General features: G+C 32.2%; 3 protein-coding genes and 1 long non-coding RNA gene across 4 annotated transcripts; 2 read left to right on the forward strand and 2 right to left on the reverse strand.

Annotated features, from left to right (window-relative positions):
- Positions 1–278: 278 nt before the first annotated feature.
- LOC123678966 (DNA-directed RNA polymerase III subunit RPC2) lies at positions 279–10,482 on the reverse strand. The gene is made up of 15 exons (XM_045616258.1): positions 10,293–10,482; positions 10,060–10,214; positions 9,826–10,002; positions 9,444–9,732; positions 8,705–9,019; positions 6,539–6,790; positions 6,276–6,476; positions 6,030–6,192; positions 5,714–5,968; positions 5,453–5,653; positions 3,271–3,662; positions 2,919–3,156; positions 2,599–2,742; positions 2,160–2,475; positions 279–668 (listed from the first exon to the last, which is right to left on the reverse strand). Exons 1-15 carry the CDS (start codon positions 10,326–10,328, stop codon positions 449–451), a joined length of 3,354 nt encoding a protein of 1,117 aa, XP_045472214.1. The 5' UTR covers positions 10,329–10,482; the 3' UTR covers positions 279–448.
- A 2,526-nt stretch (positions 10,483–13,008) lies between these two features.
- LOC123678967 (E3 ubiquitin-protein ligase RNF13-like) lies at positions 13,009–22,020 on the reverse strand. Its single transcript, XM_045616259.1, has 6 exons — positions 21,491–22,020; positions 20,858–20,927; positions 19,202–19,489; positions 16,103–16,245; positions 15,700–15,874; positions 13,009–14,828 (listed from the first exon to the last, which is right to left on the reverse strand). The coding sequence occupies exons 1-6, from the start codon at positions 21,575–21,577 to the stop codon at positions 14,401–14,403; spliced, it is 1,191 nt and encodes a 396-aa protein (XP_045472215.1). The 5' UTR covers positions 21,578–22,020; the 3' UTR covers positions 13,009–14,400.
- Positions 19,496–20,999, forward strand: LOC123678968. Its single transcript, XR_006747328.1, has 2 exons — positions 19,496–20,575; positions 20,627–20,999. It is a non-coding gene; the product is annotated as an uncharacterized LOC123678968 (long non-coding RNA).
- Positions 22,021–22,277: 257 nt separating the features above from the next.
- LOC123678969 (UDP-glucuronic acid decarboxylase 1) lies at positions 22,278–25,128 on the forward strand. The gene is made up of 8 exons (XM_045616260.1): positions 22,278–22,532; positions 22,583–22,815; positions 22,877–23,162; positions 23,221–23,334; positions 23,390–23,577; positions 23,628–23,760; positions 24,057–24,269; positions 24,911–25,128. Exons 1-8 carry the CDS (start codon positions 22,472–22,474, stop codon positions 24,994–24,996), a joined length of 1,314 nt encoding a protein of 437 aa, XP_045472216.1. The 5' UTR covers positions 22,278–22,471; the 3' UTR covers positions 24,997–25,128.
- Positions 25,129–25,554: the final 426 nt, after the last annotated feature.

The following is a 25,554-nucleotide window of genomic DNA, read 5'->3' on the forward strand; positions in this document are numbered from 1 at the left end:
TACAACTGCGATAGGTAGCTTTAAAGGTTTTCATGTAGTAAATTGTAAGTCTACTTTGGAACATTTTGTAGCAATACTAGTAAAACGTGTAAAACATTTTCCTTAAATGACGATTATTTTTTTCACTTTTACCTGACTTTGATGTAACAAAACGAAACCTAGTGTTGCTCCAACTGATTTTCATCTACCAATGAAAATGAAAAAATCTGTCAAGTAGATTAGCGGATATATGCAGGTATAGGTAGTCAATACAGTAATAAAATTTTTTTTTATAAAAATCACTATTTATTAACTTCAATGCATACTCTCATGAAGTAATATTTTTACATATATACATATCATTATTATACACTTATTATTATTTACATATACATGTAAAATGTAACCTATGAGAATATAGGTCCTGGAATTATCTCTCCCATGAAATAAGTTTAAACACTAAATCTAACTAACTGCAATAAGGTTTAAGTTCCAGTCTAGGTGAAATATTCATTGATTGAAGCTCTACGAATAATAATTTGGCTGCATAAGGCATTTTGATGGTACATACATCCTTGGAACTGGCACAACTTGGACACCATCCATTTTCAGCCAATCTTCCACAATTATCACAAACATCAACATCACATTGATCGCTAGAAATACATAGTCTCTCTTTCAATAATTGGCTGAAAAAGAAATACAAAAAATTACTAACAGAACACAACTGGTCCTCCTAACTGGTAGAAGCTCTAAGCTTCTTAAGGTCTCCTAGGCTTAGGGAAGTTGTGATCGAAAATGTCAAATAAAACAAACAAGATAAGTAAACATATGAAATTAAATATTAGGCCAATTGAAGAGTCCCCGGGCTGATGCACAGATGGCGGTGCTAGTAGGCAGTCTGACAATTAGTTTGTCAGATATTTTGTTGTGAGTGTAGCTACATTTGTTATTTGAAAAAAGAATTTCGTGTGCTGATAAAATATTGCTTTTTGAAGGGAAAAAATACAGTTGAAGTAAAATCTTGACTTGATGAAGAGTTTCCAGGGTCTGCACTAGGAAAATCAACCATCATTAATTGATATGCTAAGTTTAAACATGGTGAATGAGCACCGAAGATGGCGAACGCACTGGACGCCCAAAAGAGGCTGTCACTAACAAAAAAATCAGAAAAGTTCATAAAATAATTTTGAATGACCGTAACGTGGAGTTGATCAAGATAGCAGACTTTGTGAAGATATCATCTGAACGTGTACATCATATCATTCACGAATATTTGTATATGAGACAGCTGTGTGCAAAATAGGTGCCGCGCGAGCTCACAATCGATCAAAAGCAACAATGTGTTAATGATTCTGAGCAGTGTTTGAAGCTGTTAAAGTGCAATAAACCTGAATTTTTGCGTCGATATGTGACAATGGATGAAACATGGCTTCGTCATTCAACTCTGGAGTCCAATAGACAGTCAGCTGAGTGGACTGCACACGATGAACCGAATCCAAAGCAAGGAAAAACACAACAGTCAACTGGTAAGAGTATGGCATCAGTATCCTGGGATGCGCAAGGTATAATATTCATTGATTATCTCTAAAAGGGCCAGACCATCAACAGCGATTATTATATAGCGTTATTGGATTATTTAAAAGATGAAATCGTTGAAAAACGGCTCCATTTGAAGAGAAAAAAGGTGCTGTCACAAATCAATGAAAACAATGGCAAAATTGCATGAATTGTGCTTCGAATTGCTTCTGCATCCACCGCATTTTCCAGATCTGGCCACCCAGCAATTATTTCCTGTTCTTAAACCTCAAAAGAATGCTTGCTGGAAAGAAATTTAGCACCGATGATGAAGTAATCACTGAAACTGAGGCCTATTTTGAAGCGAAAGACAAATCATACTACAAAAATGGTATGGAAAAGTTGGAAGATTGCTATAATTGCTGTATCGCCCTCGAAGACAACTATGTCGAATAATATAATCGAATTTTGCCAAAACAATGTGTTTTACTATGGTTGACCGGGGACTTTTCAATTGGCCTGTTAAAACCAATACAAGATTACTTCTAGTCAAATGTGGAAATATGAAGACACACAATAGATCCTCACAGGATAGCTCCATGATGCTCAATAGGATGAAGCGGGATTGAAATAAAGTGAAATAAATTGAAAAATTATCATACCATGCTCCATAACCTATAATGCAATCCCGTTCCATTTCTCCCAAACGCAAACCACCATCCCTACTTCTTCCTTCTGTAGGCTGTCTTGTTAGCATAGCCCTTGGACCTCTTGCCCTAGCATGAATTTTATCTTGTACCATATGCTTGAGTTTCTGGTAATACACAACTCCAGAATAAATATAAGCTTGTAGTGGCTCTCCAGTAGTTCCCGAATAAAAGATGTCCTTTCCTTGGTAATTATAGCCATGTTTTTTTAGTATCTCGCCAAGCTCAGGTGGTTGAACACCCTCGAAAGCTGTTGCATCATTAAGTTTACCTATTAAAGAAAAATCGATAAGATTAATATATTGATTCATTTATTTTTCATAGCCATGAAAACATACTTTTAGGTTATCAGTCGATAATAAAATTTTGGTTTTTGAAATTATTTCTCTCTTACCTTCCACTGCACTGGCTTTACCAGCTAATATTTCTATCAATTTCCCTACTGTCATTCTAGATGGAAATCCATGAGGGTTCATAATTATGTCTGGGCTCATACCATATTCATTGAACGGCAGATCTTGTTGTTCCACTATAAGACCTAAATGAAACAATATTGCATAATTAATTACAAAACATTTCAGGTAATATTCAGTTGATTGTTTTGGTATTTACTTGACAAAAGTTGATTTTGAAATTACGAATAAAAATAGCGGAAGTAAAATATCCTTTTCATTAAAAATTTCATTTCAGGTAAATCTGCAACGAAATCCTTACCAACTACTCCTTTCTGTCCATGTCTTGAACTGAACTTGTCACCAATTTCTGGCCTTCTTGTTTGTCTGAGCAAAATTTTTATGAGTGTATTATCATCTTCATTTGTAGATATCATAACTTTTTCAACATGACTAGATTCTATATTCCTGTAATTTACGGGAATATCTTTATATTCTACTGGTGCGGTACTGACACCAGGTGTAGTTTGAGCTAAGGGAGTTGACATGTTCACCAAAACCTAAAAAACATCAGTTATTTGTATTTGTTCAAGAATTGATGATTGCTGGAAAAAAATCTGATTTCATTAATTTCTATATATTACTTCCGAACTTTTGAGATGAAAACAAGTTACCTGTTTGTCTTTAACGATTTCTCCAGGTGCTACTATACCGTCAGCATCTAATGCATCGTGTTGCCAAGCTGGTCTATTGGTTGTGGTATCTATTAGTGGCCCTTGGATTCTATCGAAGGTTTGATTGGCATATCTTTTCATGATACATTTAGTGGTCTTATAGACAAGACACCTGCCAAAACCCCTGTCGAGTGAAGCTTTATTCAGCACCAAGGCATCTTCTATATCATAACCACTGTAGGACATAACAGCGATTACTGCATTATGGCCAGCAGGCAGCTTATCATAATTGGTTAGTTCAATACTCTTTGTCTTCACTAAGGGCCTTTGTGTATACACTAAGTTATACATCAATGTATCCATTCTCATCTGTTGGTTATAACCTATGGCACCTGCAAAAAGGTTTAAGAGAAATCAGATCACAATGTCGAGATAGAATAGAAGGAGACGCTATGACCTGTTATCGTGCAAAAAAAAAAGTGAACAGTAAGCAGGGCTAATTCCATTACTAAAATTGGAGAAAGATCAGGGTCGGATTAAGTAAATTTTTACGAAGGAATACAAAAATAAACCGTGTTCATCACTTTTAAGCAGTCTAAGCATTGTTCACAAACAATTTTTTGTTTCAAATAATATACAACATATCCTGCCATATAAATTTTAATATATTTAGATGGATGGTGAAGATGGATATGCAGATATGCAAAAATTGTGAATACGGATCTGTTCACTACTATGAAATGTTATTGGTCAAAAGTTGACAGAGATCTACAGTCAAAATGACTCTCTATTCTATCAATATGCTCTATTAGTGATGACGTCACACACCGCCATTTTAGTTCTCCTGTCAGTGTTCGGAATCCAAACAAACAAATTGTCATTCAAATTAGTACGTTGTCGTTGAAGAAATTGGCTTATTATGATAAATAGGATTATTTAAGGAACGATTTTACTATTAATTGATAGACAGAAGGAACGAGATTAATGCCAGTAAGTTCGAACTTGAAGTTCAACTAATAAACACGGCTTTTAACAAAATCTGGGGAATGATACAGGATTCAAACTTACTGGTATTAACCTCGTTCCTTCTGTCTATAAATTAATACTGAAATCGTTCCTCAAATACTCTGATTTATGAAAATAAGCCAATTCCTTCAACGACACCGTACTAAGTTGAATGACAATTTATTTGTTTGGATTCCGAACACAGACAGGAGAACCAAAAATGGCGGTGTGTGACGTCACACTAATAGAGCGTATAGGTACAGACTAAGATGCATAGAATCTCTGGTGTGTGTACTGATTCGATTTTGTTCCAGACTTTTTGAGATATCCACCTGTTGCTTTGGTGTTCTGCTTCACCAGAGTTCTGTAAGGTGGCGCTCTTCGGAAATTTTCGAATTTCCGCTATCTGCCTGGCGCCGTTCAAAAATGAAATACTGATTTTAGATTTTACAAACTTTCACAATAAATGAATGTAATATAATGACTGAGTATAGAAGATTGTTACGAGCATAAAATATAAAATATCATTGTTCTATACTCAAAAGGTCACGAGAGCCGAGAATCGAGAGAAATGTCAAATATAAACGATGTATGCGCCATCTGAAACAGACGCGATATAAATCTGAAAAATCTCCCTTTTGGTCAGGTATAAGTAGATACATCAAATTTTCTATGCATCTTAGTGCAGACCCAGTGGAAGCACTACAAATTTTCGCACTTTGGGATATTATTTCCTCGTGTCTCAAAGAATATTGGAGTCATAAAAAAATAATCTCATAAAATTAACCCGCACATGCAGTACCTATGAATATGTAAAAAAATATTGTAGCAGAACAAAAGTAACAACACACATTTTGAATTTTTCTCATTTATGAAGTTATAAAATATTCGGAATTCGGTTCAATTATTTTTTTGCCTTTAAAAATCAGAGATCGTATCTTCATACAGGGAGGATCAGTGCGATATAGCAACTGATATTTTTAACAAAAATTCAATGCAAATAGCTTCAAATGGCAGAGGGATGGATTTTTTTTCTCGATATTTAGATTTTATTCAACCCAGAAATTAAACTGTGATTTCTGGAAGGGTTAATTTTTTTCTAAATGGATTATTATTATTATTGGAACCATAAAAGCCAAATTAACAAGTTGTAAAAAGTCTCTAAATATGTACTTACCCATTGCCTGCTTGCCCATGGCACATTGATAAGTGTTTCTTGGACTTTGATTGTGATTAGGGTAGGGAATCAAGCCTGCACAAACCCCTAAAAGAGCGAAGTTAGAAACTTCCAAATGTGTGGTTTCTGCAATAATATCAGTTTCATAGCAGGCGATCAAAACATCATTCTCTTCATTAACATCAAGGTACTCGATAAGTCCTGAAAAAGGTAGGTTAGTAGGTCATTTAGCATGTATTAAAATTATCTTTCACCACTCACCATCATTCAAGAAATCCTCGAATGTTCTGAGCCCTTTTTTGAGATCATCCAAATGATTTTGGGTAACCAATGATTTTCCATTTTCAACAATTACATAGGGCCTACACAATCTGCCTCCATCAGAACAAATGTAAACACATCTTTGAAAAACTTTGGGATAAATAGATACAAATTTGGTAATTTCGCCCCTCCTTCGAAATTTTCTGAATGTCATTACAAGTCGTTTCCAATTCAAGGTTGTACCAATTATATTTCCTATAAAATAATAATAAGTTAATAAGATCATTTGATATTTCTATTCTTTATATTCACTCACCGTTTAAGAAAACCATCCAATTGTTCTCGTGATGTAGCCTGCAAGTATGGACTAAGCCTACTTCTATTACTCCGGTACAATATGCTAAATTCTTCAAAGGTTCTTCATTTCCTTCTGTCGTTATATGGGCAATCAACGCTAAATTCTTGACAAGACCGCAAGCCTAAAATATAAATATACCCTCAGAAAAATTTCAAAATAAGGTTTAAATTTGTATAGTTTTTTATGAATAAAGCTAAATATTACCTCTCCTTCCGGAGTATCACATGGGCACAGCATACCCCATTGGCTTGGATGAAGAGATCTTGGACCCGATACTTTCCTTGTCTTTTCAAACTGTGAATTGACTCTAGTCATCATACCAAGAGCAGATATATAGCTCAATCTTGAAAGAACTTGAGTGACTCCTGCTCTTTCCATTCTGAATCTTTTAATTGTCCAATTACCCTAAAAAATTTGATTAATCGATCCAATTGTACATCAAACCTCATCAATAATAAGTTACTCACAGTTGAAATAGCGAACACAAGACTAAGTGTTATGAGATTCGATTTCATGTACTTGACTATATCGAATGGTTCTGCTCTGACTTTAGTAAGAGTTTTATCTGCAATCATCTTCAAATCCGTATTGAAACGTTTAAAAAGATCTTCGAACATAAGGGAAAGTAGGGATCCTGCTAATTCCAATCTTTTGTTACCATAAAAATCCCTATCATCCAAAAATTTTGGATTGGTTTCGGCTGCCATAACTCGTTTCATCTAAAAAAATATTCAATAAATCATAACATCTTTGTCACTATGCCAACTTCAGCAAATTGAAATATATGAAGACCTTTAATAAGAGAGCCCATCAAATGTCGAAATAATTATTATCACACTATTATTTTGTTATCAAGTTATTATTATCGACAAAGTCAAAGGATAGAGCTTTCCTTCAAGTCCCCATCCATTCCCCTATGATGTTTCAGTGACCCCGAAAAATAATGAACTTCGAGTTATTTTGTATGAGAGGTCTCTAGAATGTTATGAGACATATTTTTAATCATTTCTTTTGGGGATTAACCGATGATTTGGAGTGATTAATGTAAGTGGCTTCTAATTAGATTATTATACATGTAATATACAGGGTGGCCACTTTTTCAATGGGATTGTATTGGTAACTTTTAAACCATAAGAGTTAGAAGGTCGGTCAAATGGAGAAAAAGTTGCATGCATAGAAGCATTATCAAGCAGTTCAAACAAATCGAGATTATCAGGGCCGGTTATTGAGATATCATAAGAAAAGTAAATTCTGTCATTTTGATTTTTCTTTTTTTCCCCCTTTATTTCAAATATCATCAAAAAATATTAAGGGAATTTTTTATTCGACAGTAAATTGTTCCCAATTTGACGTAATCAGATTTCGTATCCAACGTTTCGTGCTCTCTGGGCCACCTTCAACCTCATTTTTTTCAATACGGACCTGTATATTTTATGACACTTTTCGAAATAACTTTCAACGCTGAATTTAACGATATATCATAAAATGTCATTCAAAGTTGATTTTCAGGTGATTCTGACCTTTATCCAATTTTCTTTGGGTCGAATCTGTAGTGAATGCAATTTATCAAAAACTGCTGTTAATAAAATAGTCAAGAGACGCGAATAAAATGATTTCAAATTTGAATACCAAGCCTTGCAAAACTTATATCGTAATGATATCAAAATAAAGTTCGATTCTGGAACAAATGACAAATCCAACAAAAGTGATTTCTCGCGAGAAGATTGAGAATGTATTGGAAGATATTCATGAAAACGAAATAAGCAAATGTATAAGAAGTATGAGTTCCAGAACCGTTAATTTAATTTTACAAAATGGTGGACATTTCGAACACTTACTTCATTCATTTTCATTTATTTTCGAATAATCATTCGATTTTTCTTTCATTAAATGATAATTCGTTTAATTGGTATGAATTGAAATATGTAAATAATTATTACTGGTTTCTTGATTTGATTCTGATATGTTCCATTTAGTTCAAGATGAGTAAGTTGATTTTCTCATCGAAATGTATTGCTTGTTGTTAATTAAACTAAAGGTACCGAAATGTAATACAGATCCGACCCAAAGAAATTTGGATAAGGGTCAAAATCACCTGAATATCAACTTTGAATGACATTGTATGATATATCGTTGAATTCAGCGTTGAAAGTTATTTTGATAAGTGTCATAAAATATACAGGTCCGTATTGAAAAAAATGAGGTTGAGGGTGGCCCAGAGAGCACGAAACGTTGGATACGAAATCTGATTACGTCAAATTGAGAACAATTTACTGTGGAATAAAAAATTCCTGTAACATTTTTTGATAATATTTGAAATAAAGTGGGAAAAAAAGAAAAATCAAAATGACAGAATTTACTTTTCTTATGATATCTCAATAACCGGTCCTGATAATCTCGATTTGTTTGAACTGCTTGATAATGCTTCTATGCATGCAACTTTTTCTCCATTTGACCGACCTTCTAACTCTTATGGTTTAAAAGTTACCAATACAATCCCATTGAAAAAGTGGCCACCCTGTATATATAATACTTGCTTAGACTACATATCTGCTAGTTTCATTGTTATTTTTTTAAATACATTTTTTTTTGTAAAACTTGAATGAATTGAATATTGAAGTGAATTGCCTTACCATAACCCCTAAATACACACTTTTCAATGTGAAATTGTAATCTACCACAGGTACATGAGCTAATATTGTGGTAGCTAACAGCTCCCTTGCTTCATCTTCTGGAGCTTTCACTCTGCTAGCATGGGTAACATATCTTTTGGCCACCAGTTTTGATCCTAAATATTTCAAAGCATCTTGAGTTGAGTGAATATCCTCATTGAAACAATCTTCCAAAGTTGGTACCCACTTGAACATATCTTCTAATCCCATCAAGAAGGCCATTTCTTTAATTTCTGCAATACCCATTGCTTTGAAAATAATTGCTACGGATATAGGCTGGAAAAATACATTAATGTTTAAAAGACCACATAATGAATATAATTTTCATTTGAGAAATTCATATGGGCATATGATTAAAAAATAATAATGCTAGCAAGATTAGAAAATCTTTGGTGTTACCAAATGAGTCTGAAAGTTTTAAGAGGATGAATCTTTGTAGAAAATTAAAGGAGAATCTTTCATGTAAATAAATGCTTTAGGCCTCTACTTGAAAAGTAATAAGCTGGTAAAATGAAACTTTTTTTTTTTTTCCTTTAATTGCTGAACAGTTGAAGGGATGACAGTTCGTGTGCATATTTTACCAATGAAGTTCAGCCAGCAAAATGTAACAATTTTTTTTTAAAATGATTCACCCCCTGAAAACTTTCGCACCTATTTGGTAACACCCAGTATTTATGACAAATATTAGTGAAATACTCACCTCGGTAAATGTGTTATGTCCCAAAAAATATTTATTTCCCTTTTTAAACAATGTAGTTCTTGATTTCTTTTCATGAGTCGAGCTAGTGACCTCACACTGTATTTGATTATCATATTTCTCAATAATGATTTTATTTCTGGAGAGCTGTTCTTGAATGAGTATAACTCTTTCTTGACCTTTAACAATAAAATAACCACCAGGGTCTAAAGGACATTCATTCATTTTTCTTAACTCAAATTCAGATTTATCTCTCAAGACGCAATTACTAGATTTCAACATTATAGGCATTCTAAAAAAAATTGTCATTATAAATTGATAATCCTACTTATATCATATGAAAATACAGGCTGAAAAATAGTTCATTAAATTATGCAAGTGATACCTTCCAATCATTATTCCACTTTTAGTAACTTTTCTAGAACCTTTAGTATACTCTATGTCTACAAAAATGGGTGCTGAATAGGTCATATCCCTTAATCGACATTCGTGTGGTGTGGTAGGTTTACTGATATTAAAACCTTCATTGACATCCGGAGTTCCAACATAAACATTTGTGTACCTAATAATAAAGTTAAACGTTAAAAAAAAAATACAAAATTCTTGGGATTAACTATACTTGACATAAAATGATGGATCAGCATCACAAATAACTTTGCTATTGGCTTCTACTATCTTTTTTATATCTTTCCTGATTAAATAATCAAATGAATCGATATGTTGTTTCACTAATCCCTTAACCTTCAAAAAGGATGTAACCAGCATTGATTTATCCTAAAAACACAATTTATTTATTGTAAACATTTTTTTATGTTGGAGAAGTAAAAAAAAATAAGCAAAATTAGTATTTACCAAATTTCCAGGATCTCGAAATTTGGCTGAAGCCATGACGTTCTAGAAAAATTACACTATAATGAAAATCAAACCAGAACAATAAATTTAACGTGTACTGACAACTATATAAATAAATTCAGAAGAAACTTTCAAAATTGTAATTTGCCGACAGACATGAAGAGAGGTTAATTTTAATTTAATACATCTTTGGTTGGAACATAGAGTTGGAAGCAAAAAGCATCTTTTTTTTACTGTTTTATAAAAAACATTTTTTCTAACTGAGAGATCATCAGCTACGGTGTCTATAAGATTCGCGACGATGCGATAAAAGAAAATTGCCAGATCTCACATCCAAAAGTGCGTAATTTTTTGTAAATCAAGTTCACTCATTATTTTCTGGACACTATCGATAATGATTCTTCTTCTAGTTTTTTATTTTCAAATATACGTATCAAAATATTTAGTTTTGGGTAAATTCAAGATAAGATGAATGTGGGTGACTCATCATTAAATTTGGTGAAAAAAGGAATTAGGCCTCCAAATGAAAAAAAAAAGATATCAGGTGTGTGAATAAGTCTTTCCCGTTTTTTGTAAGAGATGGCGCCACCAATACTGTGCGAGTATTTAATGGTTACATATGTCATAATCAAAGCTTATTCATCTGTCAATAATTCCACACTAACACATTAGTTGAAATTTTTTCGCATCATAAATTTTTGAAATCGTGAAAATGTCGAAATTTGAGCCGAGTCGACGTCATTTGCGGGAAGTTTCACTTTATTGGTTCAATTTGAAGAAATCTGCTGCCGAGGCGCATCGGTTGCTTCAGGAAGCTTATGGAGAAGGTTGTGTCGATGATTCAAGTGTTCGCGGATGGTTTCGACGCTTCAAAAGTGGCGATTTCGACGCTTCAAAAGTGGCGATTTCGACGTGGAAGACAAGGAGCGTTCCGGGCGGCCGCAAATCTTTGAAGATCAAGAATTGGCGACTTTGCTTGATGAAGATTCGTGTCAAACGCAAGAAGAACTTGCTGAAGCATTGGCAGTTGACCGAACAACCATTTCCAAGCGTTTGAAGGCCATGGGAATGATCCAAAAGCAAGGAAATTGGGTGCCGTACGAACTGAAGCTGAGAGACGTCGAACGGCGTTTTTTTACTTGCGAACAGCTGCTTCAGCGACATAAAAGAAAGGGTTTTCTGCATCGTATCGTGACTGGCGATGAAAAGTGGATCCGTTACGATAATCCGAAGCGAAGAAAATCATCGGGACTACCCGACCATGCATCATTATCGACGGCCAAGCCAAATATTCATGGCGCCAAGCTCATGCTCTGTATATGGTGGGACCAGCTAGGTGTAGTTTACTATGAGCTTCTGAAACCGAATGAAAGGATCACAGGCGAGGTCTATCGACGACAATTGATGCGTTTGAGTCGCGCACTGCGAGAAAAACGGCCACAATACTCCGACAGGCACGACAAACATGACAATGCTCGCCCACATGTTGCACAGCCGGTGAAAACATACTTAGAAACGCTCACAGATTACGGATATCAAATCTGTGGAAACGCTCAAATGGGAAGTCCTACCCCACCCGCCGTATAGTCCAGACATTGCTCCGTCTGATTACCATCTCTTCAGATTGATGACGCATGGCCTGGCTGACCAGCACTTCCATTCCTACGAGGAAGCCAAAAAATGGGTGGATGACTGGATAGAGGCCAAACCGGTCGAATTTTTTCGCAACGGGATTCGTATGTTGCCAGAAAGATGGGGAAAAGTTGTAGCTAGCGATGGCCAATACTTTCAATAATTCATTTGTAACCATTTTTTCACAATAAAGGCTCAAAATTTGAAAAAAAACGGGAAAGACTTATTCATACACCTGATATGAATTCAACATACTCAATTTTTCATTATTTTTGTCTCTTAATGTTTAATTTAAAAAAATATATTTGATGATTATTCAATATTACAATGATCATGAATCGTTTAACGTCAGAAGCTTGATTGGAAGATTATTTAAAAAATAAATGCTATGAAATTATCTACTAGATTAAACAGGGTTGAAACTATTTTGAGGTCCATTACGGGTATATCGAAAACCATTAGACAGACGGGGTTGGTTAAATTACAAAAAAGTTGCGTTATTCAGGAACGAGTGTGTTGGTGTGAACAGATCTGAAATAAAATAAAATCTGAAATATCTATATCTGTATCTCTAACGGTTTTCGATATCCCTGTAAATAGTTCTAACCCTGTATAATAATAGAAAATTAATTCCAACAATATTTCTTTCTTGTATTATTATTCAAAGTTTACAAGTATCTCAAAAACACCCATTAAAAATGTCTTAATTTCTCTATATTTATGATAAAGCAAGTCTGGGTCTAAATCTTTCAATAAGCTCAAAAGCTTAAGTTCTACAAATCAAATAAACACATTAATCAATTTTTGTAAAGAATGTATAAATTTTTGTTTATGAAGGAAAATTTTGTTTTTAGAAAATTATTGCAATCATGTGTATTACTTTATTTTGTATTCTTTCATGTGGGGATAAATAAAGCATATTATTATTATTAAACTTAATTGATCGAAACCCATTAATTCTAACATTATTGAAGTGATATCAAAGAATGAATTGAAAATAATAACAATTCCAAGTACCAAACTTTCAAATGAGTTTTGCACAAGTTTTAAGATATGAAGGCTGATTGTGGCAATAAGGAAGAAATATTTCAAAAAGTCATATATTTAAATTTTATCACATCAGGAATTACATTTATTTTTTAATGTTAAAGAGCTTAAAATTAATATAACAATAAACTTATTTGATTCAAGATATTTCGAAATTTCTCAATATTCCCCATAATTTCTCAATGGTTATTATTATATTCCTACTACTGAGAGCAGCACAATATGTTTACCCTCTACATTTTTTATTGATCTTATTTACTTGAGAATAAAGGCCTTTTCATACAAACTAAGGAATTCATGAATTTCATAACGACCTAAATATCTAGTTCTGCTTGAATATCAATCGCTGGAATTCTTTCTTTTTTAAGTTTCAATTATTATCAACATTAGCCCAGGAGAATAAGATGAAATTTCGATACTTACTTTGTGATCCTTTCTAAGAGAAATTATACTAAACAATATTTGGCAATATAGAGTATTTTTAAAATAAAGGTAAATATTTGTTAACTTACAATGCAAAAAGCACCAACTAAGAGGTGTGATTTCAGTTTTAGAAAACATCTACCTCTCAAGGGGTAATGTATTTGAACGTACCCACTGTGGAACCAACTTCAATCGAATTGAACTCGAGTTCTTATCAATCCTCAACGTGAAAAATATATGCATATACATGTTTGATCAAAACTTTGTGACTAGATGAGCAGTACAAAAGATTAAATCTGAATTAAGAAGAAATATGTCAGAAATTTAGTGAATGCCAAAATATGCAGGCGAAAGTTCTCCTCTGCAAAATAGAAAACTAGTTGCCATATTTAATTAATAGATGTTTTGAATCGAATCATCTCAGCTTATTTGTTATTAACCTCATATTCCCTATTTTCATTCTAAAAAAATGATAATTCAGCCCAGATAGAACAACTTCTACAGCTTATATACAACGTCAAAAAAGTTTGATATAAATCAAATGATACATCCCACAAATCACAAATTTCCTAAAAAACATTGGGTGAAATGAATCATTTCTTCTTTCTTTTAGACATAAAACACAGCTCTATGTCTAAGACAGTCTTTGTTTCCGTACTAAATTTCCACATACATCAGATAAAAAGAATGGAACTGATTTCATACAGATCTAGATCTTGAGGGATTTCCTAACAAAATTTCATATCTGAAGTTAATAATTTTCATGTGTTTATTATAAAAAAAATAAATTCTCCACAAACAAAAACCAACCGAATTATTTACAATTAGGTCTTAAAAATATTTTACTATTGCAACAAGATTTTTATAAACGTCATTTTCACACCAAAGATTTCTTGACGAAAGAAACATTCTGGATCAATTATCAATTCTTATATTTTCTAACAACCAAAGAAAACCTTCTGCTTTGTAGTTATACCCAAATATTTATAAGAACAAATTATTCCTTTTATAAATTATAATTTTGGTTATGGTTACCGCTTGAGGAAGCAACATTGTTATGTATTTGCACTTCTAAAGAATCTAAAAAGGAATCTGAATAATGTCTGGGATCAGTAGAATCTTCACTACTACTACTACTATGTAAATCCCCATTAATGCTGTGATGATCAGATGCCATTACCAGAGCATGAGCAGTTGTACCTAACTGAGATGCCGAACGTTGTGCCCTCAAAATTGGATTTTCTGTCTGATGAGTGAAAGTTCCTCCTTGTGTTCCTCTATTGGATGAATTTATGAGTGGTGCTGTATCATCTGACTCAGATTCGCTGTCACTGAAGTGTTGAGATTCATTTTCCGCAAACACTTTACGTTTGCATATAGGACATACTCTCCGATTCTTAGTTAACCATGGATCAATACATTTAGTGTGATAAACTGAAAATATATATACATTAAGTGAAGATTTTGAGCCAAGAATGATCCTCAATGATTGGATTCGATTCACTGTTGAAGACTTGAAATTATTAGGGAGGGTACGGGTTTTTAGTATCTCGGTTGAGTTCCTCAATCAGCAAAATTTAGTTATTCTCTTATGAAATATTGTTTTTTCAATAATTAAAAAATCCCACCTAATCAAACTAAAATGTAGAAATTAGTTACAAATACCCAAACAAATGTTCATGCAAAAATTCGTGAAGATTGTATTATTCGCAGAATTTAATTTGTAAAATTGTAATATTTCTTAATCTGTCAGAATTTCAGTGAAATTTATTTGTCTGAAGCAGTAAACCAAAACTTTATCTAATTAGCGTTCATGGGAAAAATAATCAATTTTTTATGATTAGATAACCCTCTAAGCACAGAACGATTTGTTTCAAACTTTTTTGGTTCGAAGATATTCCAAGATGCAGGAAGATGCAAAAAGGGCAAGTTGTCAGCTTCATGGCAAGGATCATACAAATTGGTAGATTTCAATAAAAACATGATTTTTTCTTAAATTGATGGCATATATCAAAAGGGGAAATATCAAACTTGTCAAACATGCATTCTTATTTGTTTGTGTTGTAAGTATCACCTAATGTTATGTTTTCATGGCATATACCAAACCAGGAAATTTCAACTTCAGATTTGGGTTGAGAAAGCTAAATATATCCTACATTCGAGCAAAAATCTACACACAAAATTTGATGAAAATATTATATGATTCCGAACTTGAAAAAGCACGCTAAAGTTCCTAACTCTAGATCAGTACTTTTCCTATTTTTGTGTAATCCATTTAGTTAAAAAAGGGAAGTCAATTTCTTACCATGATTGCAAGGAAGCACTCGCAGTTTTTCCCCTTCGATAAAGTCGTCCAAGCATATGGCACAGGTCTCATAAGGGTCCCCTTTCTGATATTTCTTCGTTGGTATTTTGTTTAAAGATGATGTAGGTAATCTATGCCTCCTTTGCCGTCTTCGGTCTTTTATACATTTAACAATCTGCAATATTCAAGTGTAAATATTTTATCAAATCAAGCATATTCCTCTTTTTCAAGTATTTGATTGATCAATCAAACATATTTCAAAAAATTGAATTTCAATGTTTTTTCCTGCAAAAATAAAAAGTATAGAAAAGAATAAAGAACATATTCTCCAACATTCCCACTTTATTTAGCAACGCCTAGTCTCATTTTTTTCAACAAATAAACTCTTCAAGCAGCAACTCACCATAAAAATAATCATGACAGCAAAACAAACAGCAACCACTATGGCAAAGGGAATGAGAAGATGTGTTTTAATATTGAATGGAGACTCTGCTGTGATGACAAGGAAGTAGTCCAAATTCGAATAGTTCTTCTTTAGCGTTTCACCTGTGAGTTGAAAGAAAAAATATGTTCACTCGTAATATCACAACGAATGCAATCCAAATATTGGATTGACTTGTGGAAATTGATTTAAATGACAGTTATTGTATTTCCACTTTTTAACTTTATAAATAGGATTCGCGCATAGGCTATTGACAGGGCAACATATTTGGGTTTTGTGGAGATTGAAACCGGATATTTTTCCTTGATTGTGCCGTTGTGATCTGTTTTTCTTTCCGGTGAGTTATTTACCTTCCTTTATATAGTGCTGAGCTTTATTTTGCTACGATCCTAGGGGTCGTATTTTCCTTATAACCTCTTCTCTTTTTTTCTGCTTTTTTTTTCAGTAGTTTTAAGATAAGCTCGTTATACTAATCTCTTTTTTTTCGCAAACATGGATGAAACGGATCCCGAGGCTTGGCCTCGGGTTCTGTCTGCATTATCCCCCAGGTCTAACCTGGCCTTTTCTCAGCTGAATAAAGAAATCTGGAATTCCATTAATGTTAGTTTGTTAAAGGAAGAATTAACAACTGTCAGGGTTGAAGCCCTTCGACGTGACAAATCCGATCTAGTTAACAAAATAGACGAAGTTCTTAATAAAATAAGTGAAGGTACCTCAAAAATTCGCAAAACTCACTGCTTCTACTCTTGTAAGGACAAAGGTCCTTTCGAGGTAGTGATCGAAAGTTCTAGTAATGAAATCAAAGATTTAAATCCTCTTAATATAGGGAAAATCATCTACAATAATTCTAGTTACAGTGACTTCAATATTCTCAATATAAATCGTAAAGGCCTGAGAAGGGTCGGAGTTAGATTTGCTTCCGCTGATCAAGCTAACAACTTCGTTAAATACAATGATTTTAACCCAACAGTTTTTGAAGTTTACATTCCTGGGAGGTTTGTCACTGTGATGGGAATTGTTCGGGATGTGGGACAAGATATTTCTGATGAAGAAATTATCTCAATGGGTAAGGGTGTAAATCCAGGTGTTCAAGTTATAAGGGTGAGACGGTTTAATAGAAGAAAGACTACAGAAAATGGTATCAGTTACGTAAAAACTAATACTTGTGTTATTACTTTTGAGGGTACCACTCTACCCAAATTCTTCGAACTATACTCAATCAGGTTGCCTGTAGAACTTTATATCCCTCCAGTAGTACAGTGTAACAAATGCTGGCGTTACGGGCATGTGAGAAATTTATGTAGGGGTAAATTTAGATGTTCTAAATGTGGTTCTCATCACGATGATGAGAAACCATGCGATTCTGAACCTAAATGCATTTTTTGTCAACAGGATCATTTAGCTTCCGATAGAAAATGCCCGGAATACTTGCGTCAAACTAAAATGAGAGAAATTATGGCGTTACATAATGTGTCATTATATGAAGCAGATAAAGCTTGTAAGAGACAGGTTGCCCCCTCCCCTTCCGATTTTCCTTCTTTTCATAAGAAATCCTTTGAAAGGAGTCCGGATTCCTCCGGGCGAGTCGACCTCTCCTACGCCAATATTGCTGCTCGTCCCAGATCCCCTTCAGTTCAGAACTCTCAACTCAATAATCCCAGACAACGTCCCAAGAGGAAAGCTGCGTCTCAGCTAGGATATGATAAGGAGGCTCATAAGGCTTGCTTATTCGATCAAAGACCTTCTTTTGCTTCTGAATGTATTTCTTCCTCCCATCAGGAGGCTGGCCCTAGCAAATTCTCCTCATCCTCCCCAATCAAATCAAAAGGTTTTTCTCAACTTCAATCCTTTTCTCAGGCTAGTTCATACGACTACAGCCAGAACGAACAGTTTACATTAGAAGATAACTCGATTTACCCTAGACAAATAATCACATATAACGAGGACTACCTGCAATACGGTGCGTCCTCGTTGTCTTAAGTTGATTTATACATATTTTAGTGTTTTTTTTTTGTTTACTTATAGACCTTTTACGGTTCAATTTTCCTTTTTTTGTTTTTTCTTTAAGTTTACATTTAGATTTTTTTTCATAATCCCTTTAATGGAAATTAAAGTTCTTCAGTGGAACATTAGATCTTTCGTATCGAACTTTAATGATCTGAAGATCCTTATTAAGGAATTGAATCCGGATATAATAGCTTTAAGTGAGACCTTTTTGCGCTCATACATAGATGTTTCCTTGTCCGGTTATTCCCTGTTCGAGATACAACGTGGAAATATTATATGAGGGGTTATCCTCTCTTGGTCTTAGTTTGCCCATTAACATCTATGAGGCTATCTTCTCCCATAGAGAAGAGATAACGAGCTTATTATTGGAATTTCTTAGATGCTCGAATTTGCATGTATAGCTTGTAGATTTTGGAGTCATATAGTACGTTAACAGTTCAGCATTATAGTATCCTTTATCCTTTCAGATTTTTCCTAGTGTTTGTGTTTCATCCTGTGTTCTCCACGGGGTTAAGCTACAAGTCAGCCTATTTGTCAAGTTGAACAATCTAAACGTTTACAATAATCCGTATTCAAAGTCTCAGTCCGGTATAGATTAGTTCTAGACTCCTACAGCCCTGGGAACCGGATTGACAATTCACCGTCCACAAAGAGATTGGAAGCATAGCCTGCGGGCTGTTCCATGGTGCTAAGTGTCCTTAGTTTGGGGGCTGCTAACGAGGAAGCTATAGCATTGAGATAAAGAAGAAGAAGAACTTTATAAATAAAAAATGTTTCACTATGCAGTAGCTTCTTCAGATTTTACATTTTAAATAACCTACACATATAGCCAAAATGTAAAAATTGCTAAAAATGGAAATAGAATAACTATCATTTAATTTCTGTACATTGCAAATAATTAATATTATTCCTTAACATCTTCAGGATATCAAACAAAATATTTCATACTCATTTAAAATGAAATTTATTGAGAAAAAATGAAATGTCCACTAAATATTCATCATTACCCCAAAAATTAGAAATTTAAAATCAATGTAAGGGGTTGGATCTTACCATCATCTGCACTCACAAACACTGACGGTATTTCAATGCCTGTGCTGTTTTCTGCATACATTGGAACAAGCTGATTAGAGTTTACATTATGGACAATTAGAGCCTTGTATCCAGCCGCTTGTGCAATACGGACTTTATCCTCAAATGAACAGTTTTTAACTTGAGTATAACGTGGAACAATCAAAATCCATTTTCCTGTTTCATTTTCGGGGGGTACAGCAGGTGGTATGGGTTTAACAGGGGAACATCCATGTTCAGGTTCAGATACTACTAATATTCCTCTTACAACTGGAAAAATTTGGACATTACAAAAAGAAGAGATTTGTACATAATACAGTGAATTAATTTCCATAAATAAGATTTCAATAACTCTCAAGGCAGATAAAACCACTAATAAATAAATAGCCCAACATAGCTGCAGAACTTTTGGACATATAGGAATAATAATAATACTAACTGATCTTCATTGATAACTAGTTATCGAAGGGCAATCGACCGAGGTCCTTCAGCCCAGATATAGGAATATTATAATACAGGAATTTTATAAATGGTTGTAATATCTACCTTCTAGTGATCTTTGAAATGTTTTCAACAGCTTTTTACTGACTTAGGCAAATATTCAATATGATAAAATTTCGACAATGACAATTAAAGATTGTGTATTATCAGTTATTATCCTCTTTATCAAAACTCACAAAAAGTAAATTAAAAATATTTCAAATATCGCAAAAACTTTTACAATCCCTTATAAAGACCATGTATGAAATAATAACTAGAATTAGTAATCCTTCACAATAATGTTTTGATCAGAAGACAGTAGATTTAGGGGATTTTTAAAGAAAAATTTTACTTCTATTCTATTACATATTAAAGTAAAAGTAATGAAATGAAATTTTGAAAATATTCTCTTATAAAGGGGAACAACTAAATCATAAGATTTGAACACTACAAGCATTCATCACTAGACAGAAATATATAAAATTCACAAATTTAATTCAAACTAACATTTTTTAAAAAGAAATTATTTCAAATGAATCCATTCATTCTGTGTGAAAATTTATTGCTTCCATTCAATATTGGGTAAGAAGTTATTTATTTAAAGATTTATGATTTCTTATCTCTGTTGTGATTTACTTGGTGCATTGTTTAGTTTAGTAGTCCAGGGAATCAAGGTTGAATAATACTTCTTGAAATGAGTTGTCAACCTAATATATATTAGCAAAAAAATACAATAATTATTTATTTCAAGATGTCAAATTGTGTTTCTTCCTATATTACAAATGTAAAGAATTCATTGCTTAAGCTGAAAAATATTGATGGTTGGTTTTAATGAATTAAATAAAAGTAACATATTAGAAAATAAGAATTTACCAAGTGAGAACCAACTTTCAAATAACAAATTTTATTTTTTTTAATTTCAATTAGTTCAAGGTTAATCCAATGTTATGGTGTCAAAAATTCATGGAAATAATGATTAATTTGCTGATTAGATATTCTTAAATATCCAATTATAAAAGAAAGAAGAAAAACCTTTTCCTTTCTTGTGATAACTAACCAGACTCAAATCTGAGAAATGTACAACTGAATATAAAAAGGTAATAATGGACTCAACACATGCAAACATAACTTCAGATAAATTTGAAAGTAAAAAATTACCTCCTTCTGCAAGATTTGGCCCAAAAGTAGCAGGTACATCTTCAAATTGTTGAAAGTAGAATTGAGAATCCTAAAAAATATAATCAAATCTTGTAGTAGCAAAATTGAAACCTACAAATTAGAAATTTTCCACAGATGTGAATATTTTCAGTGATATAATAAAAATTTGGAATAACATTTTTATAAAACAAACAATGAAATAAGGTGAACACTAAACAATCCCAGACGAATTCTATCTTCATTAATTTTTATTCATTCTAACGACTACAAGACAATATTCATAATTAACAATTGAAAGATAATTTAAAGCATTGCCACCAACATGATGCTCCTTAAATTTTTAAAAAGGGTAGTTATACGTAAATATTGAAAAATCTAGAAAGGAAATATAATATAGAATAATAATGACAAATTTAAAATGCAAAAAAATAGTAAACTAGTGAAATAAATAGATATTATTTGATGGTTATATAGTATAGATAATTTATATTATAATTGGATCAGAGTGTTTATAAAAGGAACAGAATATTTAGCGAGGGCGTCTTATAGGAACGAATTAGTTATGATTAAGTTCAGGATAAACAAAGACATACATATGTAGTAAAAATTTCTGTAAATAAAATGAATACTTACGAATCTAATTGCATAGATTTCGCCCTTACAGGTGTTGAATAAGTACAGAAGAATATATGAAATAATCACTACTGCATTTTTGAACATGTTTGAGTTTTTCTCTTCACATTACATAAATCTATTAAAAAAATGGTGAAAGAACTTCCTTAAACTCTGAATCTTTTCATGTAAGACTAAATGGTCGACAAGCTTGCAAATATTAAGAGAAAAATTAATAATTAACGTAATTTATCTAATTGATAACATTATTTATAATGCCTACAGATGTCAAAATGTATTACTGATCTGACAACCTTCACGTACTATTTACTACGACACAAAAGACAATTGTAGGATTGAAGCACTTCGCAATTAATAAATGAAAAGATTAATCATCAGGAAAGACGAGAGAATTTAACAGAACTTTCAATTTTCAATGCAAATAAAATATATTCCAAAATACCGATTCTGAAAATTATCCATTTTACGGTTGTCAAACTAAATCGCATTTATTTAACCAAACATGTGACATCTGTCAATATTGTCAGATTAATTAAAATTAGGGTTTTTCGTGGTTCCATAGAAAAAACAGTTTTTAAAACAATTTATCCTGCAATCCTGAAGTTAGAATCACGACCATATTTTAGTCCATCAAATTAAATAAAATAATATCGTAATTACTTCTTTTCTCAATGGTATTTTAAAATATTATTCTCAATTATAGGTAATTTTAAGAATACAGAGACAATTAAAGAAATTTAATTGAAGTATTGTGTTCTATGTTTGTTATAATTTATTGCTTTGTTATTTTTTGTGTTAACCTAAAATTAAAACAAATTTCACTTCTTTATAATTGTTATACTTTTTTAGATTTTAAGAATAAAACTTATCTTTATTGATTTAAGACTCAAATGATAACATGGATAAGTCTGTCTAGAACACATTATTGTAATTGCATAGTCTTGTAGAAAATGTAGAACAGAGTTTTGATATTTGGACGAAATGTTGAAAACTATCAAAAGAATTAAAGAATTTATAATATTTACAGGATGCATGTTAATATGTAAGAATGACATTTTTGGTTTTACAAAGATTATATTTTTATTCTTGTAGTGTTATTCATAATATTCAAATTTATTGGTAAAAATGGAAGTGTCTCAATTAGCAATGAAGAATTTACTGAGGAAGATAGTATTTTAGAAATAAAAAATAATGAACAAACACTATTGGAAGCTTCCAAAAGAATAAAAGAATTAGAAAGAAAAATTACTGTCCTTGAAAAACAAATACCAAGAATCTATCCCGATGTTAGATATTTGAATTATTTGTCTCGAAAAAGAATTCTAGTGAGTAACATAAATATGCAAATCTATAGTTGTATATTGTCTTTCAATTGTATATTTTCAGATTACTGGAGGTGCTGGTTTTGTAGGTTCTCATTTAGTAGATAAATTAATGAAGGAAGGTCATGAAGTTATTGTAGTTGATAATTTTTTCACTGGTAGGAAACAAAATGTTGAGCATTGGATTGGGCATGAAAATTTTGAAATGATTCACCATGATATTGTACATCCACTGTATATTGAAATAGATGAAATTTATCATTTAGCAAGTCCAGCTAGTCCTCCACATTACATGCAAAATCCAGTAAAAACTATTAAAACTAATACAATTGGTACTATAAATATTTTAGGTATATAGAATCTAATTTTCTTGAATTCTTTTTCTATGAATTTTGTTCACATATTTAGGTTTAGCCAGAAGAGTAAATGCCAAAGTTTTAATTGCTAGTACCTCTGAAGTTTATGGAGATCCAGATATTCATCCTCAACCCGAAACGTATTGGGGACATGTAAATCCAATTGGTAATTTAATTAATAATGCTTAAAATTGGTGGCTATTCTAATTTTTCTGTATCAGGTCCAAGAGCCTGCTATGATGAAGGTAAAAGAATCTCAGAAACTTTAACCTATGCTTATGCACAACAAGAGAATATGCAAGTTAGAGTTGCAAGAATTTTTAATACCTATGGTCCTCGGATGCACATGAATGATGGAAGAGTAGTATCAAACTTTATACTTCAAGCATTGAAAAGTGATGTTATCACGGTATGTTACAAAGTAAACAATTTTATACAATTGAGAAGTTTCTTTTATAGATATATGGAACTGGTGACCAGACAAGATCATTTCAATATGTTACTGATTTAGTTGAAGGTCTAGTACTCTTAATGAATTCAAACTTCACACAACCTGTCAATTTAGGAAATCCAGTCGAACATACAATAAAGGGTGAGTTTCAACAAATCTTCAGGGAAAGCAACAAATTGGATTGTGAATGGGGCAAGGATTTTAAAAAATTAAAAACTACCCCTAATTATACAATAATATACTTTGTAATTTGGTTTAGCCAAGTTGTTTTGGCTTCATTAATGTTTTTTCTTCAGTATACTACAAAATTAATTAGTCATATATAGGCTTTTCACTTTAGGTATAAAATTATGTTATAAAACGTTTTGTTTGTTTGTGAATTTTTATTGTTACTATGTTTTTCACCTTTAATAACTGATTTTCAATATTTTTTTTAGAATTTGCAGAAATCATTAAAGATCTAGTTGGTGGGAATAGCAAAATTGTTCATATTGCTGGAGTACAAGATGATCCACAAAGGAGGAAGCCAGATATAAGTAGGGCTAGAAAGTACCTGAGCTGGGAACCTAAAGTGAATTTAGGCGTTGGTCTCCAAAAAACTGTAAATTATTTCAAAGAAGAATTGCGAAAGTTTAGACACTCACAGAGGAGTAAGTTTGTTAAAACTTGAATATCTTTTCTTTTTTAATTGTTGTGATCAAGTCCCAATTGAAAATAGAAACAGGATAGAAATGTATATTTTGAATATAATTGAAATATGATAATGGCTTCATATTCTGAGCAGGTACTGTATTTAATCAAGGTATGAAAATTGATATTATTTATCACTGGTGAAAACTATAAATGCCTTGACAACTTATTTTCCGATTCGTCTGACTATTCTATGACTAGTAGCAATGTGATTAAGAATAAGTAAATAAATGAATAATAAACATTCCTAGCATAATAAAATGTTTATGAATTCTTGTTATCGCAAAGATCTTTCATCAATAGATTGGATCAGAAACACGTTTTGAATAAAGTAAAACACATCAATCTCCAGTGAAATTTATTTGAGATTGCAACATTTTTTTTGGCGAAATCTGACTTCATTTGTTAAGTATGGTGTTTGTGATCATATTCGAGTCATGTTTCAAACAATTATAAATAAAAACTAAATTACTTGCTTCAAGCAGCGATCAAGGAAAATTTCCTTCAATTAAGGACCAAACAATAAACAATATTTTCTGAAAATTGAATAACTTCTTTCAAAATTATTACTTGCAGTTTTCCAAATTAAACCGTGTTTCAGGTTTTTTTAAAGCTACAGAGAAATATTCAAGCGATTCACATCTTGGAAGTTTAAGAAAGCTATTAACATACTTCAAATTTCTGTAAAATTTCGGATTCATTTTTAATAAATTAAAAATTTACTATCTGGTGCCTTTTATGATGATGTATATAGTGGAAAATTGTTTTGTTTATGAGTGAAATTTGTATTATAATACTGTAAATATATGTTTCATTTAAGATTTTTGTTTTATTTCATAATGTAAATATGTGGTCACTATTTTTACATGCCTGCGCAGTCGTATCTATTATTAATATGTGTCCAATAATAATAATAATAATAATGAACAATTGAAAATATTTCTAATGAAAAAATGTGCACAAGAGATCTGAACACTGATATCAGAAATTTGTTACACTTTGAAATATAGATAAAACGAAATTATTTGATACAAGATAGCATACAGGTGTAGAGCAAAGTAATCTTAATTATAATAGATACTTAAGTTTAAGTATAATTAGTTCTTTTCCTTTAAGAACTTGTTAATAACAACGTAGGCCTTTTCAGTGTAAGTTTTATCAATGTCTTGGCTTCCAAGTAGAGAGTATTCATTATTTTCAGTAAAAACATCTTTTTAATAATTTATGTCAAAAATTAAGCTTCAG

This window comes from Harmonia axyridis, chromosome 4 (genome assembly GCF_914767665.1).
Source record: "Harmonia axyridis chromosome 4, icHarAxyr1.1, whole genome shotgun sequence".
NCBI classification, from domain to species: Eukaryota; Metazoa; Arthropoda; class Insecta; order Coleoptera; family Coccinellidae; genus Harmonia; species Harmonia axyridis.

What these genes read in the sequence shown, in the direction of transcription:
- LOC123678966 (XM_045616258.1), bottom strand. Translation starts at nt 10,328, where the DNA reads ATGGCTTCAGCCAAATTTCGAGATCCTGGAAATTTG. An exon ending in AAATCGTTAAAGACAAACAG is followed by an intron (nt 3,157 to 3,270) that starts GTAACTTGTTTT and finishes GATGTTTTTTAG; the next exon opens with GTTTTGGTGAACATGTCAAC. An exon ending in TGGACAGAAAGGAGTAGTTG is followed by an intron (nt 2,743 to 2,918) that starts GTAAGGATTTCG and finishes TGTTTCATTTAG; the next exon opens with GTCTTATAGTGGAACAACAA.
- LOC123678967 (XM_045616259.1), bottom strand. Translation starts at nt 21,577, where the DNA reads ATGTTCAAAAATGCAGTAGTGATTATTTCATATATTCTTCTGTACTTA. An exon ending in GCCAAATCTTGCAGAAGGAG is followed by an intron (nt 19,490 to 20,857) that starts GTAATTTTTTAC and finishes AAATTTTTCCAG; the next exon opens with TTGTAAGAGGAATATTAGTA. An exon ending in GTTTGTGAGTGCAGATGATG is followed by an intron (nt 16,246 to 19,201) that starts GTAAGATCCAAC and finishes TTCAACTCACAG; the next exon opens with GTGAAACGCTAAAGAAGAAC.
- LOC123678969 (XM_045616260.1), top strand. Translation starts at nt 22,472, where the DNA reads ATGTTGAAAACTATCAAAAGAATTAAAGAATTTATAATATTTACAGGA. An exon ending in TGTCTCGAAAAAGAATTCTA is followed by an intron (nt 22,816 to 22,876) that starts GTGAGTAACATA and finishes GTATATTTTCAG; the next exon opens with ATTACTGGAGGTGCTGGTTT. An exon ending in TGAAAAGTGATGTTATCACG is followed by an intron (nt 23,578 to 23,627) that starts GTATGTTACAAA and finishes TTTCTTTTATAG; the next exon opens with ATATATGGAACTGGTGACCA.